Source organism: Chrysemys picta, chromosome 11 (genome assembly GCF_011386835.1).
Source record: "Chrysemys picta bellii isolate R12L10 chromosome 11, ASM1138683v2, whole genome shotgun sequence".
Classification (NCBI taxonomy): Eukaryota; Metazoa; Chordata; order Testudines; family Emydidae; genus Chrysemys; species Chrysemys picta.
In genome coordinates this window covers 38856893-38879238 of record NC_088801.1, presented here as the reverse complement: position 1 = coordinate 38879238, position 22346 = coordinate 38856893, and the positions used below count along the sequence as shown (strand labels likewise).

The 22346-nt window shown below is 40.2% G+C and overlaps 1 protein-coding gene across 2 annotated transcripts in view; it reads right to left on the bottom strand.

Moving 5' to 3' along the window:
- Positions 1-7425: 7425 nt before the first annotated feature.
- The window catches only part of GAD1 (glutamate decarboxylase 1), a 38360-nt gene continuing 23439 nt past the window's right edge, over positions 7426-22346 (bottom strand). For both annotated transcript variants that reach the window (XM_005290439.5, XM_005290438.5), the window contains exons 8-17: positions 21931-22046; positions 21741-21820; positions 21479-21533; positions 20233-20349; positions 19876-19940; positions 15252-15330; positions 13127-13276; positions 11094-11201; positions 10073-10162; positions 7426-7738 (exon numbers count right to left, since the gene is read on the bottom strand). In XM_005290439.5, the coding sequence (XP_005290496.1) occupies positions 7565-7738; positions 10073-10162; positions 11094-11201; positions 13127-13276; positions 15252-15330; positions 19876-19940; positions 20233-20349; positions 21479-21533; positions 21741-21820; positions 21931-22046 (1034 nt within the window). In that variant the 3' untranslated portion in view covers positions 7426-7564. The remainder of the gene's footprint in view (positions 7739-10072; positions 10163-11093; positions 11202-13126; positions 13277-15251; positions 15331-19875; positions 19941-20232; positions 20350-21478; positions 21534-21740; positions 21821-21930; positions 22047-22346) is intronic.

Genomic DNA, 22346 nt, shown 5'->3' with positions numbered 1-22346 from the left:
TTCTCCAGAATACTGATCCCCAATCACGCTCCGATGAAACCCAAATCACTTCACCTTGTGCAGTTCTCCTTTTAACCTTCTTTGTTTCCTGTTGATGCTGCATCTTCTCATTTTAACTTCCGCAGCTTTACTTGCTCGCTTTGTTCTTCAGTGAGTTACTATTTCCCATTGCAAGTTCTTCTTCTTTCAAATAACTTCATCCCTAGTGTAGAGGTTGTAACTGAAAATTATAAAACACTAAGGGACAAAAGGTGAAATTCCCTTGACCTCAGTGAAGATGCACCCACTCCCAAACAGTCTGAATTTGGGGCTAACATTTTATTAGTCAGTCAACCAGGTCTCTGCATTAGCTGATCATTCCTAAACATTCTTGGAGGAAGAAAATATTCTCCAACATAATACAATAATTATTTTATGTCAGTGCTTTATATTACTTTTATATATTACACTTAGATATTAACCTTTAGAAAACCTTTAGAAAACTTATTTGTAGTATAAATTGACTGCCTCAGTCTGTCTGCTTTATGTAATCTTATAAATCAGAACTAGAACAGGTCCTAAAATCCTTTAGCATATAAATACAAGCAACCTCAAAGTTTATACAAATCCACATTTGTGCGCATGCTATTGAAATAAATTGACACAAATTTTAATATCATGCTATAAATAATACATAAGGCAATATTTTTTCAGCATTTTTCTGCATCAAGCAAGAAGAAAATGTTTTTGTTATTTTGAGTACTAATTCAAATCACCTTTATTTTTCAGTGACACACATGAGGAAAGTGTTAAAACTAATTAGACTCCTATAATGGAACTGTAGTGTGCCATAGAACATAATACATTAACCAAAAGCACACTAATCTTTTGAACCATCTTCTTCAACTTATACATGTAAGATAGAATTTAAGAAATTTTATGACAAATTGCCACACGTTCATATATTTCTTATACAGGAAAAGTCTTGGCTTCTGTATTTATGATGCATAATTCAAGTCCAATTTTAAATTATCTTCTACTGCAGTAAATTATGGCATTCTTGCAAACCCTGTGTCTTATTTTTACATGATAGGTATTTTACATCAATGTTTAACACATAAATGATAGTAAAATATAATTAGTATTTTGCTCAACTATTACATACTCATTGAAATGCAAGTTGTGGCTGATATTAACATTTATACAATATTAGCTATAATATTCTGAATGTGTATGACCTTGATACATGTCAGTGCCTATTTTTACAAATAGTATAGAGATGTCACAATTTTTTCCCCAGCTCTGATGTAGAATCCCATTCTATAGTTGTTATGTTAGCAAAACTCCCATTGTATTTCACTTATCAGGGACTGGATTCTGCTTCCATTGAAATAAATAGAAAACCCCCCATTGACTTCAGTGGCCACAGGACTGGGTCTTGTATGTATACCTTTACAAAATGATTTCTTTTAAAGTTTGTTCAGGTCATTCACAACATAAAAATTTAAACCTAATTTACATATGTTTAAATGAATCATTTTACTATAACTGATTGTGTATTATAATGCTCAGTCATTCAAGATGTTGAGCATTCTAGCCCTGACCCAACACAATACTTAAGAACATATATAATGCTACGTTTGTTCGTAGTTGCATTGACTTCCAAAAGAAAACTCATGTGTTTAAAGTTAAACAAGCACTTAAATGCTTTTCTGCAACAGGTCTAGGGCATTCTGCGCCTTGTAGGTCTGAACCCATAATGAGCAGGTAGCCCTTGAGCTTGCATTTGATTGTGTGTGGGTGCAGTCTGGCACCTGTGCTTTGCAGGATCAGGTAGTTGCAAGATCAGGATGCAAGTTAATACACATAACACCTCTGACCACACTTGCAAAACCTGATCCTATATTTCTTGTACATACAAAATTCCCCTTGCAGTATATGATCCCTGATCCTGCAAAGACTTACATACGTGCTTAACTTTACACAGTGTGAATAGTCCCACTGAAGTCAATGGAACTACTAAGTGTGAAAAGTTAAGCACGTGTACAAGTCTTTGCAGGATTGGGGCCTATGATTGGGCTCATGATGATCTCTGCTACAAGGATATTAGTTTTATAAATACATCCACATATTAAATAGCAGTGAAATGCAAATATTTGGCTCTCTGTCTTCCAGAAGAGCTTGGTCCACCTCTTCTTAGTCCAGCGGTTCTCAAACTATGGGTTTGGACCCCAAAGTGGGTCAGGACCCATTTTAATGGGGTCACCAGGACCAGCATTAGACTCGTTGGGACACAGGGCTGAAGCCAAAGCCTGAGTGCTTTAGCCTGGGGCTGCAGGGTTCGGCTTTGCCCCCCTCCCCTGCCCCCGGTCACATAGTAATTTTTGTTGTCAGAAGGGGGTCTCAGTGCAATGAAGTTTGAGAACCCGTATTTTAGTCACACTAAACTCACATACTTTTATGTGAATAAGCTGAACTGGGCTTTCAGCAGTACCAGGTGAAGAGATGTTTCTGCTTTATGCTTTTCACCAGATGATCCACAATCACTGCGAAGTAGTAAAACTTCATTACTCTGTTCATATCTGAATACTGAAGTTCTTATGCAGCTTGTATGCATGCAAGCTCCCACTGAATTCAGGATTAAAAGCTGTGTTGTGTCCTTAAGATTTGGCTCACTGTTTTTAGTGTTTAAGATTTGCTGTGAGATGTAGGTCTCATGTTCTTGAGGAAAAGCAGAGAACTCACAAATAATATGAGACAAATGAAACAATTTTAAGATACATTTTTATTGAAAAATTTAAATTGCATTGCATATCATTTTTATAATTTCACAGTTCTTTTAGCCACAAAACACAGAGATTCTGTTTAAAAAATCTCTTTTTATTCGTCACCATTCAAAAAACATGTTGTGCCCTGAATAAATGATGATTTTAAAATTCTGGGCTATTCTTGAGAACCTTGGTTCTGTGTGTCTGCCATGAATGGTAGAATCTTGCTGTGTTCTCCAAAAACAGTTCTAACAACTGAAACTGGGAATTTTCCTACTTAAAATCAACAGCTGCTTTGGTTATCCTTTCCCAAATCTAATACATCAGCTAGTAAACACCGAAGCAACAATTTCCAGTTTGGCATCTTCCCTCTATTTGGCATTTGTCAAGGTACTTTGAATTCACCCACCTTAATAGTACAGTGCTTGTCAGTAAGATTTTAAAGAAGAAATCACAACCTCAGAGTAAATTACCAACTCGTTACATCAGGAAAATTGAGTTACTCATCTATAATTGTATTTCTTAGAATGAGTCACCTCATCCATGGCTTCACACTTTCTGGTCTTCCCCCACATTGCTGTGTGGATTTAAGAACAGGAGAGTTCCAGAGAGGTCTTTGTTTGAGAAGCCATAGAATATTACTCAGATGAAGATTGACTACTGAAACGGAAATAGAGAGAATTTGTCTCATTGATGACCATGGCCATCCCCTAAATAAGGCTCTGTTAAATCAGCTATCTGAGTTGAGGTAAACCAGGACCCTGTGCTGGTGGCGATGGGCAGTCATTACTGCTAAATATCCTAATGGCTGACATCAATCACAAGGAGACACCAGAAACTGGTTGTGAGCATCATTTGCCACAAAACTAATATACAGTGGTACCAGAAAGAAAAAATCCCATACATCAGGTATGAAGATAAATTTAATTCTCATGGTTGTGAGAACCACCTCAAAGATAAACTTCATGACTCTGTGATAGGCAGCAGGATCTACATTATTAAATGTCACTTCTAGATGCATACTATCATGGGCAGTAGCTAGAGCAGTCTGGTAGTTCTGATCCGGCAAAAGAAGAAACTGTGCCAAATGGAAGAGAAGCAATTTGTAGTAATCAAATTACAGTTTGCACACTACTCAGGAGAACGAGATTCTGTTCCCAGCCAGTACCATTCAGGACTTGCTGCATGATCTTTGTCCTTTTCCAGTCTGCAAAATGGGGATCCTATTACTTAGCTTCCACATATGTTTCTAAAGTGTATAGAGTTCTTCAAATATTATTGTTATAAGGTGGTGATAATCTGGACACTAGGGCCAGAAAGTTAAGATTTTAAAGTTAGAGCATAAAGTATGAAGACTGCATCTTACCTCTCCAGTGGTACTGTCACTGAGATTCCCTGAGTGAGGGAATGAAGGGGGTCATAAACTCTAAGCTAAAAATTGGTCAAAGAAACCACAAGAGGCTGCTGCTGCTGTGTGTGGAAGAAGTAGACTCCCCTTTCAAGGCTGGTCAGATGTCTTGGCAATGACTATCATAGGCCATAATGTTTTTCATACACTGTGAAGAGTAGAGAGATGCTGTATTCTTCTGTAGCAGGTCTTTGAATAAAGTGAACTATTCAGAGGGGAAAAATCTCATCCATAAGCTTATGCTTCAAAAATGAATCCAGCCTTTTCCTTTCTAAGAGAAGAATTTGTTTCTGAACACCTGAGAACAGTCTTGTGAGTAGGAGAACTCTAACCTTTAATGAGAAATGGCCTGCATCTAGAGAGAATGGCATTTGATTTTAAAAGATTGAAGCCAGAACCAACACTGTTGCTGACAATATCCATGGTAGCAGGATTCAGACCTTATATCATTGACTTTTATACCAAAGGTGCTAGCATCAAAGAAGGGAAGATGTCAGGAATATTTATTCTGGAAGATCAAAATTCAAGACTGTAGAAGCATGGCCCACTGCAACTATCTGCACCAGCTGCGTGAAGTAAAAACATTGCCCTAAGGAGATGGGACTACTAGAAGGACAACTGTGCTAGTGGGATTACTGGGTGGCTTCATAGTCGTAAGATTTTGCGGTGGATAATATGTATCATCTTCTGTATGTTATAGTTAGGAGGCAAAAAGAGAGCCACAAAAGTAAAACAAGCCCTGAACTTGACTCCAATGAGCAATAAGGTCATAACAAAATGGAGTTCAAGAAGAAGCTTCTACAGAGTGTAAGGGAGGAGAGAGGTATACTGGGTCTCTAGGAAAAGAAAGAGAAAACAGTGCTTGGGAATGGCTAGCCACCCAAAACTCATCTCCTTAAATTTTGGAAGAGTCCTGGTGACAAAAATAAGCATGGAGTGCTTATACATCAGAATTAGAACTCTGGACCTGGAAGTTAGATTGGGCCCACCAATGTTAGACTCTTGAAATGGGTTTCTCAATTTTTCCATTCACAGAATGTCAAAATGCCCCAGGCTTTTCTGGCTATATGAGACAGGTTAGACATGGTGTTTTGAATATCCAACTGGTATTTACTCTAAAGACCACAGGTGAGGCACAGCATAGAATTTGCATCCCAAGGGGACCATGGTCACCTTTGTGCCTTCCCAATCCTGGGCTGCTCCAGGGGCTGGAAAGACCTAGGGGGAATGTGTAAGTTATGGCTGACTCCCTGGATTGTCCAATGAGCTGCAGTGATGTCTGGAATTTGCTTAGTGCTGTGATGTGGCCCTGCCCGACACACTCCTCCCTTCTCCAGCCCTGCCTCCAGTGTGCCGACTAAGCCAACCTTACATATGTCTTCTGCATTGCCTGTACTAAGGGAATCCTCTTCTGGCTACAGCCAATGCTTTTAGGGCCCCTTCATGCTTCTGCAGCCTGTTCACATGGCATAAAGTGGGGTGGCGAGGTGGTGAGTGTCTAACCCCCTTTAAATAAATGAAAAAGCAACACAAAGTGTGAGGATCTTTTTGGACAGAGTCTTGCTGTAGTTTTAAATCAAAATGTGTCTCTTTACAATCCTTTAATAGAATATTTCTAATGTAATTAAATTTTATTTCAGAGCTGAAAGAAAAGTAGCTTATTACAGACTTTCCTGTACAATAGCCATAGCAGCATATTTTGAAAAGATTTTGAATCAGCAGATTTCAGTTATCAGGACAATAGTCATTCTGTAGACAGAGGACTATTGAGCCTTTATTTGATTCCACTACTTTGCTGGTCTGCCAGTACAAAATCATGTACTTTGTAGAACTGGTTACCTAGTTATTAAAAACTGAATGGGCTGCAGATGACTCTTGTGTCTATATTTTGAAATGTCTGATCAGTTAAAACTATGGTGACAAGCCAGCTGAATTTAAACATTCTGTGGTGAGTTTTTCTTTTCGTCTGTAAACTCCAAAATACATAGTGAATTCCCCTTCTACAAAACATTAATAAACCTGGTTAACAATCTCACAGATTTGGTACAGATTTTCTTCAGGAATCTTGCCCCAGAATTTAGCTAACCTAGTCAGAGAGATTGGTCCTGAACTACAACAGAAGTACAGGGGCCTTGGTTATTATCCAATATTCACTAGAAAAGCATTCAGAACACTGGACGTACAGGCAGACATTACAATTAATAAAGGTGAAGAGTCTATTAAAGTAAAGGGATTTAATTATACTAGAGTCTATATACAATGTTAGAATTCCTAATGATCAGTAAAATTAACTGTAAGTTGTTATTTTAAGGGCACTATGATATAAATGAAAGTGTCAACTAATATTTTTATCGTCTCTTTGGCTCACAAATGCACTAAAATACCATAAACATCATTTAGAACTTCAATAATATATAAATAGGATACATTACAAATGGAAGAAAATACAAGACAACTCTTTAGCATGGTAAATCTCTGCATATAAATAAGCAAATATTTCATATACCTAGAATTGAACAGTTATCTTGCTGTAAAACTATTACATTTAATTCCTTTTCACAAAGTCATTTAACAATAATATACACAATCTACACAAATTAATCTCTAAAAATACAGCAATAATATACCTGTTACAATGACTCTGCTACTATTATCCCCTGATAGGACACTAAAAGGGAGATACAACTATCTTACTGGGGGGTGCTTTTAGGATCCATTGTTTTTATATGTGAGAGAAGCACCAACAATAAGGTTTAATACTGTTAAACATTTTCCTTAGCTCCTAAGAAGCTACATTTTAAAAAATGTTTCTTTACAGCTATTTGCATCTGTTAGACTGATCTGCTGCACATTGTCCACATCATTAACTGTTGAAAGAAAAGTTAGTTCTCTTAAAGTGGAAAACATGCTGTGGCCTAGTTCTAAATTCATTACCATATATATATATATATTATATATATATACTGTACATACATATTGGGCAGAGTTCTTAATTCCTAATTTAATACTTATTAGTTTCCTGCTGACTATAATAAACAGACTAAAATAAGGATCAATAGTACACGTCAAGATAATATATTTTCTTTCAGTAAAATGACCTACCAATACATATATGTTTCAGTAACCCATAGGTGCTGGAACTAGGGGTACTGGGGTGTGTGTGGGCTACTGCACCCCCTGGCTTGAAGTGGTTTCCATCATATACTGGGTTTACAGTTTGGTTCAATGGCTCTCAGCACCCCCAGTATACAAATTGTTCCAGCACCTCTGCAGTAACCTACAGATTTTTGCATGTCTTAGGAGAGCGGAACATTTAGAAAGGGAATTTCCTTAAAGGGTGTTCTGCAGAACTGGGTAAAAAATAGCTGGAAAACAGTGGACTAGAGGAATAAATAGTTTGCCAAGAGTATTACAGATCCTGCCCCAATCTTTCTATTTCTTCAATGAGGAAGTCAATGTCAGACTTAGTTGCCGCCGGGTTTGAGACAACCATTCGGAAGAAGTTGACTTTATCTGCCTGTGGCTGATATCCAACCATTGTGGTACCTGACTCCATCATCAGAGCTTTGATTTTCGGTGCCACCTTTATAATTAAAACAAAACAGGAAAGAAATTTAGAACCCTTTTCCTTTCTTACTATTCACCACATTTCTTAATTTAGAAAAGAGAGCAATTACACCAGTGATAGATGTTTACATAATACTGTAGAAAAAAAATGCTTGATTACACATATATATATATAATAGTGATATGTAAATTAGATGTTTAAATTCTTCCATACTTAATAATCTAAGTTGTTATGATTAACAACGATGTCATCTTAAAAACCATAGCTTAAGCAAACAGTATTCCTTATTAAGCTACTAATAACATCTTAGAGTACTGGAAGAATTTACAAATCTAAATTTACATGTCACTATTTATTCTTCTGATTAATTATTGGAATTCTTATAGTTTGGACAATGAAAAGTAACAAAGCCAATTTCACTCTGGTTTATAGTCTCATTTTCAACTTCTTAATGTTTCAGTATTTGGATGACAAACACTGAAAGTGCATCGTTAACTGTTAAAACAGGTCAGGAAAAGAATTCATTGGAAAATTTTAACAAACATAACTTTTTTTGTCTTTGTAGGAATTTTCAGTGGAAAATTTAGATTTTGTATAAAAAACAAGGAAAGGAAACACTTTCCATTAAAATTTTTGTTTACTCAGAAAGACTTTCTGTCAAAAATTTTGATGGAAAATTTTCAACCAGCCCTATTGTATAAAGAAAACTTTCTACTGGTATTTTTTTTTTTAAATCATGAAAACATTTGGATTGGTTTTATAGCACCATGAAGTTATTACAATTATCTTCTTTATTTTCACTTTCAAATAAAAAATTCCATCAAAGTCTTAACAGTTGCATAGTATCTGTCAATAAAGAGCAGAGCACCTTGCCTTTCCTTACCTAATTATGAGTCAGATTCTGCCACCCTTACTCATCTTGAGTAGCACTCTATGTGACTAAGGGTGACACAATTTAGTCTTGTGAAATCGAGAGTCTATCTGAGAAGACTCGGTAGAGTACACAGGCAAGGTAAAATGACGGTTCCCAGAACTACTTCACCCCTGACCTAGCCCCTGCCATTCAGTGTCTATCTCTGGGTGCCATATGATACTTTTTCCTTGATGTCTCACAATGTCCCATCATCAGCTCACTCTTAACATGGTCAAATCAAACACTTCATCTTTCTTCCCAGACTTTTCCCTCTCCCTCTCTTTTCTATCACCGTTGGCAATTCCATTAGACATCTTGTCCCATAGATTCACACAAGTAATTTTAATTCCTTCCTGTCCTTTCCCCACAATGATGCTGCCACAAAATCCTGCTGGTTCTTCCTCTACAATATCACCAATCTGCCCTCTCCTTTCTATTCCCACCACACAAAACTCTTGGTCAGGGCCTGATTATCTCATCTTGACAACTGTAATCTCTTTTTGTCTCTTGTATTCTTAACCTCACCCCAATCCTAACTATCCAAAATGCTGCCACAAAACAATGTACTTTAGAAGAACTGGATATGTTCCATGTCTGATTTCAAAGGAGAAATATAACTTCAGCCCCAATAAGAACAGGAGAGGAAGTGTCAAGGTCCAGAGGCCAGTCATAACATGGAACTCTGGGGTAGAGCTGGTCTGCAATTTTCCAGTGGAATAGGTTTAGAAAATGCTGATTTGTTGTACCCAAAGTGTTTCATAGCAATGTATGGGGTTCAACAAACTGACTAACCACCTGCCTGGGTTCCTGCCAGCTCAGCTGGTGTGCTGCTGAGGAGCACAGGCTTCCATGGTTCACAGCTCAGAGGAGTCCCACCATGGAGACTGCTCCTGGATCCCAGAGATTCCAGGCTCCTGGGCCCGATGGCTCTCTGAGCTGTTGACTCCCCAGGCTGCAGGAATTGGGCAGCCCAGGGAGCTAGCTGGCCTAGGAGTCTTGAAGCCCTGGGCTTCCTGGTCCTAGACAGTCTGCATGATGTGGATGCCCAAAGACACAGACCCTTGAAAATCTTACAGATGTGGACTGAAAGGGACATTATTCTTGTCACTTCCACCCATCACTGAAAAGCAGCTGTGAAAATTATAAGAATCATTGTCAAGAATCATGACAATCTCAGTGAGCAGCTGCCAGGGTCCTGCAGGAAACAATTATTTTTGGAAATACCATGTGTTGACATTTCCAGAACAACGATTTTACAGAATTCCCCATTCCTTTGCTAAATGGAAATCCCAAATCTCCATCAACTCTATTTTGGAAACCTGACTCAGAATCAGACTCATCAATCAGCACATGCAGAGATATGTTATTTTAGATAAATGGAACCCTCTGGCTTAGAAATGAATCAATATATTATACATTTAATGTGAGCTGCATACCCTATGTAGCTTTTCTCTTCTCTCCTCAGAGTCTGGTATGCCCCTGAGACTCTGAGGAATGTACCAGAAACATACATTTGTGTGTTCAGGCTGAAAAAAGAAAAAACAAACACATAAGTGAATAAACATAATAGGAATATATGGATCACCCACACCAATCTCCTAAAGGACAATAAATTGTTATTGAATATTTTATTACAGAAGTGGAGTCCATATATTTTATTAAGGCTGTTAGTTCTATATATTAAGAAACAATCAATTCTGTATAATATTGCTACTTCAGTCTACTTGCAGCTGCCATCTTGGATTCACTATGTATTGTCCCTTTTACAATATTCTAGCGTGCTGATGAAGTACAAACATTGTTCAACACTTATGCAATCTTAAGAGGATGTCCCTTCCAAGATTCCAGTGCCAGACAGCCCCCAGTAGTATTCAGTGACATCCTACACAGATAGGTCTGTCTTTTGGTAACTAATTTTCCTCCTCTTAGTAAGTGAAGAGACAAAGCGTGTATCAACCGAGACTTTATGCAGAGGCACCAGCAGCCGAGGAGGTAGCAGCTTTCAGAGAACTAGGAGTGACAACCTCTGGAATGTCAGCATGAATAGGCTTTATTAAGGCCATCTTCATACCCTAATCTGAGAAGCCAAACCAGTTCCTCTGCACTACATTCTTATGGGAATCTGGCTCTTTGTTGATAAATACCATCTGAAGTGTTCAGCTTGTGGCCCAATACAGTCCTTTAAGGAGAAAAGAAAAGAAAAGAAAAGAAAAAAAAAGAAAAGAAAAGAGAGGGGAGGAATCCCTGTGTTCATAATTGAAATCCATATAGAAGTTCAGTATGTGTCTAGCCAAAAGTCTGCCCAGATGTCAGTTGCCATGTTGTTCTTTTTCATACATAACATGAGTTCTTGAGAAACCTGAAGAAATTTCAAGATTGCTCCAAGAAATGTATACAAACTTGGTTCCCAGATGTCAGGTTACATGAAAAATATTTTTGGTCTATGTAATGACTTACCTCTCCATCAAAAACCATCTCATATTCTTCCCTGTTTTTAATTTTAGTATAGAGGTACTCTGACAATTCCAGACATTTGTTGATCTGATTTTCAAATCCTACTGTACCCTATTTTAAAAAGAAAATGTTTTATTAGTTAAAAAAGTTTCCCCCTCCGTTTCCCCCGGAATGCCGGGCAGCCAGGAGGTGCAGTCCGAGTGCCAGGTGGGCAGCGCAGCCCTGGCCCCAGTGCCAGCTGTCCCGAGTCCTAGCGGCAGGCCGGCCCATCCCAGCCCCAGCCAGCCTGGGCCACGGAAGAGCGACGGGAACTGCAGGAAGGGGTCTGGGGAAGGAGCCTGGATGGAGCCATGCCAGGCTGTTTGGGGACGCACAGTCTCCCCTGGCCTATGATACCCGCTGCCCAGGCTCTCAACCACAAAAGAGAATGTTTGTAGTGAGGTTGGTCTGCCAAGAGAGGGCCACAGTGTGGACCGAATGACGGCTGATTTTGTCGAAGAAAGCCAAAGGCACTGAAAACACATGCTAGACTGATTTTTAGAAGGCCAACTGATCTATGGGGAACTCAGGGTTGACAGGGTTCTGTAGTCAGTCAATGGTGATTAGTATTATACATATAATATTTTCAAGTTATGGGTCACAGTTCAATTTTAATTAATCATTGGTGGATTTATGTCCTGGAGCTGCAGCCCCAAAAAGATTTGATTTGGAGAAAGAACTGGTATTCAGTGTACTCAGAACTGCCACCAAATTTGTGTTGGATACCACAGTAATTGGTAAAATGAACACAAGAAAAGATAATTTAGGATGTTCCAATAATTCTTCATGCTTTTGCAAATCTGAATGTTAATATTTTATTCAGTTGTATTTCCTTTGCTGCAGTATTTTTAAAGACTCTCTGATAACTCAGAGAAAACTTTGAAAAAATATTTTGTTTAAAAAACAGAAATAGAGAAGCATACTTGTTATTTGCTTCCCTCACTCTTAATATTAAAGAAATTTGTAGTAAACAGGAGCTTTTATTCATCAGAGGTTATGTGCTGCTTAATCCTCCTCTGAAGTCAAAATCCTCTTTATATAATTTTAGTGTGTGCCACAGGAATAATTATGATTTTATAAAGGATTAGATTGTGGCCACCTTATCAACTGAATCACGCATTTAGGTAATTTTGCCTGACTGAGCACTGCAGAATGGCCACAGAGTATTACAATTTCATGTAGAGAAATAGAGAGCAAGAAACAGGGCCGGCTCCAGGCACCAGGCATCCAAGCACATGCTTGGGGCGGCACCTGGTAAGGGGCAGCGGGGGGAGCGCAGCGCGGCGAGGCATTCCGCGGGCGGGGGGTGCTCCGGTGGCGCGGCTCTGGGGCGGGGCTCCAGCGGCGCTCGGCGGGGAGGGGCAGCGCGGGGCTCGGCGCTCGGGGGGGGGTTCCGGCGGCGCTCGGCACGGGGGGGGGCGGGCTCCGGCGCTTGGCGGGGGGGCGGCGCGGGCGCGGCGCTGGAGGGGGGTTCCGGCGGCGCTCGGCAGAGGGCGGGCTCCGGCGGCGCGGGGCTCGGCGCAAGGGGGGGTGGGCTCCGGTGCTCGGCGGGGGGCGGCGCGGGGGTTCCGGCAGCGCTCGGCGCGTGGGTTCGGGGGGGCGGCGCTTTTTTTGCTGCTTGGGGCAGCAAAAAAGCTAGAGCCGGCCCTGGCAAGAAAGACCTATTAACAGGAAGAAAATGTGTTTACCTGCAAATCTGGGCCTCGATCCCACAAATACTTATGCACGTGCTCCACATTAGTCACATGAGAAGCCGCATTGACTTCAATGTGATTAATGTTAAGCATGAGCCTAAGTGTTTGCTGTCTCAGAGTCTTGGGAACCAATCCTGCTGTCCTTTGTCAGGCAAAACTCTTCATAGAACCAAACTTTGTTTTCTAAGTTTTCCATAAAGTCCAAACAACTCTTTTAAAGAAACAATGTAGGTATTTTCTCTCTTACATACACACAAATTAAATATATTTCTGAGTCATTTTAATTGGGCATTTATTGTTTACCTTAGCTTTCCACATCAACCAGAATTTGAAAATGTCCACATGACGACCACATTGTATTGCTTTATCTCCAGTGTCATAGGATATATCATATTGTTTATCTTGCTGGAACAGATATCCTGCACACATCTGATTGCAACCTTGAAGTATACCCTATTATGAAAAAGCAAATATATATAACACATATGTAAATATAAATATATCCATTGAATATATATAAACAAACATATGTTGTAGAAAAATTATGCTTTTAGGGACCACATTTTCAGATACTGACCTGCTTTTGAGGGCACAAGCTGTAGACATAATTTTGTGCTCTCAAGTTGGTCAATTAGATGTCTGCGTTCCTGATTATACAAGTGGTGAAGCTGCATGCATATCACACTGAGACATTACATGCATATCACACTGAGATAAAAATAAGTTTTAACAATACTTAAAAATAATATTACTGAAAATGCCAGCCTAAATGTATTTGAATTCTTAGTATTCCAAACAAATGTTTCCTGCCTTATACTCCTGGATTCTAGAATTTGAGACTGCTCTTTCTTAGAAAATAAGACTTTTAAGAGTTAATTTTTCATTGTTATTTTCTTTGTTGCTATATGTTTATATTGAATTGTGAGACTGCGTAAGCTCATTCTGGTGCATAAATTAACTTAAAGTGTGGAGGAAGGCTTCAACTACATTTAGGGCCCAACTCTGGTACTACTAAACATCAGTAATAAGTATGAGCATAACTGGGCCCATACTAGACACATCTAGTATGCTTTAACAATAAAAAGAAAAAGAACTGTTCTACTTCTTCACGAGCTCAATTAGTAATACTATTTTTCCTTGACTGCATATGATCTATACTGGGGTAGGCAACCTATGGCATGAGTGCCGAAGGCAGCACACAAGCTGATTTTCAGTGGCACTCACACTGCCCAGGTCCTGGCCAGCGGTCCGGGGGGCTCTGCATTTTAATTTAATTTTAAATGAAGCTTCTTAAACATTTTAAAAACCTATTTACTTTACATACAACAATAGTTTAGTTATATATTATAGACTTATAGAAAGAGACCTTCTAAAAATGTTAAAATGTATTACTGGCACACGAAACCTTAAATCAGAGTGAATAAATGAGACTCGGCACATTGCTTCTGAAAGGTTGCCGACCCCTCTACACAGTAATATAAAGAGAAACCAAAGTTCTCATGTTCTGAATTATAATATTAAGAACGTAGACTATACTTTCATCTTTAGATCTCAAATCACTTTATAAAGGAAAGCAATTTTATGTTGGGGAAGGAAAGCACCGAGAAATGATGTGATTTGTCCAAGGTCACTCAGTAGATCATGGCATGACTAGAACTGAGGCCTTCCAAGTCCCACTCTTGTGATATATCCAGTCGACCAGTGTTTCTTAACCTTTTTGATGCCAGGGACCACCTTGCTGCCTTCCTAAACTGTGTCAGTGAGCTCTCAGGGACCAGCACCAGTCTACGGACCGGTCGTTGAGAAACATTGCACTAGAGACTAGACCACACTGCCTCTCTGAGTACCCATTTCCAAGACTGGTAGTTAGACAAGTTAATGGAAATTAGAAAGATTAAAATGTCCTGCTCATAGATGATAATATTCACATATTGAAAGAGAAGTATTTGGATCCTAATCCTGCTCCAATTGATGACAAAGTCCTAAAATTGCTTCTGGAGTAGAACAAAAAGTAATGTGGCTGCTTTCCAACAAGATTTTAAACTCTTAAGCCACTTGTGCAATGCAAAATGTTTGCTGTTTATTTTTAAAGCTTAACATTTGTCCAATTATCAAGTCAGAGGGTGCATGTACAATGTTTTATAAAAACACAAGGCCAGATCCTCAGCTGGTATACATCAGCATGACTCCCCTGACATCATTGAAGCAATCTGAGGATCTTGCCCCATGGTGTTTATAATGTTAACCAAAAGCTGAAAAAGGAAAAAGTACTTACCTCCTCCTCCAAATAAAACAAACATAAATCTATCCAACTTTTCCCTTCAGAAAGAAGCCTACAAAGAAACAGGCCTTGCAGCATGTCCTAAAAAATCAGGGCTCATTTCACTAATTGTTCTATTGCAAGACTATCAAACAATATAAAACAGACCTTTTCCCGAATCAGAATGGCCGAACATTGTAACAAAACTCCCATCATCTTGTGTGGATTCCATGTGACCGAATTGGCTCTGCAAAAGAATGATGCCCTCAGAGTAGATATGGAAAACAAAGATAAACTTACACCACTGTAAAGCCAGTGTAATGACAAGAGAATTGTCAAAAACAGGTTAGGTGTTTTGCCTAATTGATCTAACTATGGAGGGTATCTGTCTTTGATGTCACTTTTCCCAGATGTGCTGCCTAGGAAAGCAGTTCTTCCAGGATTGATATTACTGTGTCAGACAATAGTGATTACTTGGTATTGTAATTAATGTCAACTAATTAGTGTCAAACTATGCTGATTACTTGATATTATAACTTTATTCCCAGAAGAATCACCTTCTGGAGCCAGCACTAACAGGAATAACAAAAACAGCATGACAGCTTCGATTAGTTCAAAGTATCTGCAGGTGGGCAGGGAATTATGGAGACATTCTCACACTCCAGGTATCTGTAGTTCTTTGCTAAATGGCTGGTGCTGTTATAGTTCTCCAGTAGGAAAAGAAAAGAAAAGAAAAGAAGCTGCTAATTCATACCCACTTTTCCAGCTGAAGCTCTAAGGGATCTTTTTCTTGTTAATTTGTCAAACATACAGGTTGTTAAGAGGCTATAAAAATCCCTACAGTGCACGCCAAACATATAATGTATAAACTTTTTAGGCTGAAGAGTCAATGAATGTGCAAGATCAGTTAATTTACTTGCCAAGCAGGTGAGATGTCCTGTGTTTTAAACACACTATCCTAGATAGTTTCAGGGCGTTGCTAGAAGAAATGTTCCAACATTTTGCTGCTACTGCCCTCTCCATTCCATCTTATTAACTACTGAATATCCCCTTGTGTAACTATGTATTTAGATTCTTTAAAGAGAGAAAGTATATAGTATGGGTGAGATTTTTCATGGTATTTGCCTGGGTGCACACAGGGTGGGGAAGGACAATTCAAAGAGTCGTTCTCTTTCCTTGCATCCCCCTCTCAAGGGCCAGAAATAATCATAGTCCCTGCATTCTGGGGAGCACAGTGACTGGTCCACCCTAGTGGCCACAAATGGAGCTGGTGTGCCTCTGCTAGCAGAGCTATCTCAGGGATGGAGAATGGAGCACAACCACCAAAGGAATAGTGCAGCATGTGTGGTCACCCTGCACCTCTGGGAACTCGTAGTCCCTCCAGGAACTCCTCTTTGTGTAATGCAGTCCGATACAGGCCCTGCATGCATAGAGCACAATCTGACCTCTTGGCATAGAAACCAGACTTTGTATGGGATGTGATTTTTTTCAAAAAAGCTCAATGACATATTAGAAGAAACATTTAGGAAGTAGAATTTATTTGTTATATTTTCAACTGGTGAGATATGGTCTCAATTTACCATCTGTGTTACAGAATCTGATCTTTATGTTTCAAAAGCATGAGAGAATTTTAAGTAGTTTTCTCAGGACATATTAAAAAATAAAAAAGGGGGATATTAGGAGGGTTTTAACATAAGGGCACCATTCACTGCCTTGTACAATAAAAGGGCATACCAGGATAGCTCATTCAGGCCCTGTCTCCATGGCAGAAGGCCATTCAGAGCATGTATGTATTTTTGGGTATACCAAGTCTGGCTAGAGTGCTAACAGCTCCCAGCTGGGGCCTGCTGCAATCAGTTATGCAGCATGTGTCTTCTACCAGTGACTGCAGATCAATGTGGTTTATTGTGGTGAGAAAAATCACAGCACCCACTGGGACCTGCTGTTTTCAGTCACTGCTTAGAGTTGGGATTTAATGATTAGCCCCAGCTGCCCTCAAGTCAGCATCAGTGTGCCAGATTCTGTCCTGATTCACCAATGGGTTGAATAGGGTGTAAGGGCAGAATTTGGCACTATAGCTCCTCAGTGGACCTACTGCCATAATAAGAGTGGCTGGCCAACTCGATTGGCCAGTGGTTAGACCTGGGTTTGTGTGGCTCAGTTTCTTTGTGGTTTCCCTGCCAAGTGCTTCATACTGCTTTCTTGATCTCTGCACCAGGATGGTCCACATTATTTCCCCACCCACCACCTCATTCTTTATCCTATTTTTGCTGGTTGTTTGCTATATATGCTAAATTTCCCACTGGTGGGAAATTTTGGCTTTTACAAGTGCTTATGTTTCATTGTTTCCTTTTATCGTGCTACATTAAATCTACCTTTGTACCCTGGGAATTAGAAATGACTACCTCTAGGGTATGGAAGGAATTTTGTGCTAGGCTTTTCCATGCTAATTTGGCTAGCCAGGGGTAGATTTTACCTCAAATGCCTTTTTGCTTTCCTTGGGGATTCAGATATCTTGCACATATTAATGGTGCACCTTGTATGGTGTCTGGGTATGCAGCACTTTTCTGATTTACATGCATATGGGCAGTTCTTGCTGATAGAGCAGTATCCACTGGGGCCAGGTGAGTCAAGAGACAGACCCTCACATAGGTTAAGGCCTTGCCGTCATTGGATGAGAGCCATACCTGTGGAAAAGTCTGCTTATCATACTAGACTGGACCATAGTTGAGGTATGGATAAGCTTGGAAATACAGAGGGGGTCTGTCTTATGACACAGTCTGTGGACCAAGACAGTGCCCTGATGATGCAGGTTACCGGCACATGAGTCTGGGTCAAGTTCAGCAAGAACTTCCTGCCTGTTTTAAATTTGGTTGATTTGAATCAAGGTTATTCAGTAAAGGTCAGATCCTTGCCTCAGTGAACATCCAGATGAATGGGGCTGTGTAATAGGGAATGTCATAAAGGCCCATGGAGGCAAGGTATATTTCCCACAGACCATTCTCTGGACACTACAGTAGCCTTAGGCTTTCAGTAGCCCTCACGGCACTTGTGTCCTGCTGTAAAGAGTGAATAGCATTTGGACCAGTGTATTTATGGAACCACTAGTCACACCTCCCAAGTCCCCTGCACATTGAAGTGCAGTGACTCTGTGATGCTGTGCTGCAGGAAGACCCCTATGTGAGCTCTACAAATCCTTCTACCCCTGCATAATGGAATGGTACCAGCTCTGCTGTCATTGCCCTTTTCAGCCATGGAGAGGGAAGATCTGTCCCCAAAAGCTGCTGCCATTGTGACCCCACCATGTGTCCCTCTAGTTCAGGGGTGGGCAAACTACGACCCACGGGCCACATCCGGCCCTTCAGCTGATTTAATCTGGCCCTCGAGCTCCCACTGGGGAGCAGGGTCTAGGGCTTGTCCCACTGCCACGCTCCTGCCAGGAGTGGGGTCAGGGGCCACTCCGCGTGTCCCCCCTCTGGCTCCTATGTTTAGGAGCAGCCAGGGGGCTCCACATGCTGCCCCCTCCCCAAGCGCCGCCCCCACACCTCCCATTGGCTAGGAACTGTAGCCAATGGGAGCTGCAGGGACGGCACCTGCGGACGGGGCAGTGCACAGAGCCGCCTGGTTGTGTCTCCGCGTAAGAGCTGGAGGGGGGACATGCCGCTGCTTCCAGGAGCTGCTTGAGGTAAGTGCCACCCAGAGCCTGCACCCCTGACCCCCCCATGCCCCAACCCTCTGACCCAGCCCTGATCCCCCTTCTGCCCTCCGAACCCCTTAGTCCCAGTCTGGTGCATCCTCCTGCACCCCAAACCTCTCATCCCCAGCCCCACCCCAGAGCCTGAACCCCCAATTGGAGCCCTCACCCCCCACACTCCCACTCCATGCCCCAGCCCAGAACCCCCTCCTTCCCTCCGAACCCCTCGGTCCCGGCCTGGACACCCTCCTACACCCCAAATCCCTCATCCCCAGCCCCACCCCAGAGCCCGCATCTCCAGCAGGACCCCTCCCCCCCGAACTCCAACTCCTTGCCCCAGCCAGGAACCCCTCCCAAACCCTGAGCTCCTCATTTCTGGCCCCACCCCAGAGCCCGCACCCCCAGCCAGGACCCTTACCCCCTCCTGCACCCAAACTCCAATTTCATGAGCATTCATGGGTCCCCATACAATTTCCATACCCAGATGTGACCCCTGTTCTAGCTGATGTTGAGATCATTGGCTCTCATTTATAGAAAATTAATCTGTAGCTAGAATAAAGGCTCAATAATTACTGGAAGTGATTGCAAAGAGCTTCCAGGTGAGGATTCCCATAAACCTTCCCCTCACTCACACACACACACACATACATACACACACTCTCACTCTCTCTCTCTCAAATCCCTTCCCAGGATTCCTCTTTTTCCCCCCACACCAAGTTTAGTCTTTTAATCCTTATTCTCAAGGCCCAGCCCATCTTAAATCTCACTTTCTACAGGTCAGCCTGTCCTCTCTCTTTAGTTTTCCCATTGTGCCTCCTTTGAAGTTACACTTTACTCTTGGAACTGTCTCCCCTCCTCCTATTTGCTAAACAATCTCCCTGTCCTCCTTCAAACTTACCTTTCACTTTGCCTTCCATCACTGACCTCCTCTCCAGTGCAGTTTTCAACCCCCTGTTCAACCTTTTATTGTTTGTGTTGTTTCTGTTTAATTTACAGTGTAAGCTCCTTGAGGCAGGGACTTTGTCCTTTCATACATTTGTGAAAGACCATGTACAACTCTATAAATAAATAGCAACACCAATAAGCCGTGTGCAGTACCTTTCTATTCCATTCAGCTTATGACGATGCTTCCTGGACATTAGAAGTCCACCTCCCCAAGCAGCCTGAAAGTGTTGGAAGAACAGGTAAAGAGTCAGTATTTTTGAAAAGTCTATATTTTAGTTTACCACGCACCCAGCCCTTTAAACCCTCTGACCACTGAACTTCTAATGGAAGTTAAATATGTGGAGGATTCTTAGGATGGGGCTCTATATCTATTTTCAATGCTCTTAAAATCAAAATCACAGGAAAGATGAGCACTGCTCAATAGTAAAGATTTAAATTCAACATGAAACATTTGCAGACTAGAATCCTCTGTCACTAGGATTAGTTTGAGCAGATTGTTCAGTTACTTACATCTACATGGAGCCAGAGGTTATATTTTTCACAAATGTCTGCAATCTCCTCTATTGGATCAAAGGCCCCGTACACTGTTGTGCCTGCGGTTGCATTTACATAAAGTGGAACATGTCCCTGCAATATAAATAATGCTGATTCAGTGTGAAATCTGATCCATCTCAAAAATCAGACTTAAAAGTGATTTCAGATGCTTCACCTGCCTCTGTGTCCCCGTGTCAACGTTTGTGGTTTAACCACTCAATTTTTCCATTTTTTTAAAAATGTTTTTGTCTCCATTGTTGCTGCATGAAAGCCCCCACAAACAACAATGAAAACTGATTCCCTGATTGGCGTCATGGGAAATGGGGAAACTGATTATACAAAGTGCTGTCAAATGCACAAAGTAAAAAAACAAAGAAAAATTTGGTCTCTGATCTCTTTCAGTTATGGTACAGTTAGGAGACTCTTGTAACAATATTAAAAAACTTCAGACAGAAGTGTGATTTTAAGTTGACAGTTGTTCCTTTGATCTTTCTTGTATACAGAAGAATTTTAAAAGTGCAACTGCAAGTCGTATCAAACGGAGATGACTTTGAACTTCATTAAATACAATTTAAAATATACCTATCTACTTGTTACTGGGATAGCATAGCTACAAAAATATATTTATTTAATATGCAAGCTACAGCTTAGTTAGAATAGGTACTCTTGAACACCAACTTTTGAAGATTCCTCTTCACTGCTTTACAAAACATTAATTTGTTATTTTATTGATTTTTATTTTTAAATATAGGATTCCTCACATGGAAAATTAAAATTAACGTTTAAAGGGACAATCCTACAAACCCACCCTTGAAGTCAATAGGAATTCTGAAAAGTTAATAGGATTAGCCCCCAAAAGGTTGTACCATTTTGATATAATTTTCCATATTAATACTAATCTTTTTCAATTTTTCTAAAACAGAAAACTAAAAAGGAAAAATCCTAACTATTTAGCCCTTCTTCAGAAAGATATATATGTATATCAAGAGTTTGAAATAACTACATGAATTAAACAGTAAATGAAAACCAAGATCTGTAGATTATTTCTTGAACAGTGTAGAAATATAGAGCTATACAACCAAAATTATCATTGTAGAATAAAATAGGTCTCTGATAGCGTCTAGAATAAATCTTCTGATTGAATGTTATTCCTCATCCTCAAAGGGAAAAAGTAATAAATTCTTAATCTAAACATTAAACTACTAAGCTTTAAAATGCGTACCTTTTGCTTAGCTTCCAGAATTTTGGCTTCCAAATCAGCTGGTATTATTTTCCCTCTGTAATTATTGCAGAAACAAAAAGACAAAGAAAATTAAAAGATTGCGCACAAAAGAGTATCAGCTACAGCAGAAATAATTTAATGGGATCTTTTCAACAGATCATTAGCAGCTTGACACACTGTACTGAACCAGTCCTTAAGCACAATAAAACAAATTTAACAGATGAACACATTTAATATATCAAGAACTTAACATTCATCCTACCTTTCATTGCATTTTATCAAAATCACATTTTCTGTTCCAAACCCAAGTGCAGCCCCAGCTTTCTTTATTGAGTAGTGACTCTGCAGGAAAAACATACACAGCCTTAATGGTGGAATAGTCACTTATCTGAATGTCTTTAAAACATTTGGCAATATATTAACAACAACAATTAGCAGTGTGTTGAACTCACATGTTCCGAAGTGAAGAGAACCAGTTTAGGAACTGCAGCCATGCCTTTAGTTTTGACTTCAGGGAAATACTTGTAGCGAGCAGCCATTACGCTGTACATATTGGATATAGCCCCTCCTATAAAAGAGCACATAATAAAACATTGAAAATGAGAAAAGCAATCTGACCTTTTATAGAACAAAGGCATATCAATATCATTTGTGCAATGTAGTGAAAACTTCAGTGAAGTATGAAAGAACAAATTACTGAGATGCATGGTTATCTGTCAGGAAGGTCTAAAAGACGGACCTTTTAAAAATCCATATTGGAAGTCAGAATTTCTTATTTATCTCCCCTTCTGATTGTTAATATTTCTGTAACACATTCATTAGATGGTCAGTGTTCAATATGCTGCACTTGGGAATGAGGCCCACAACC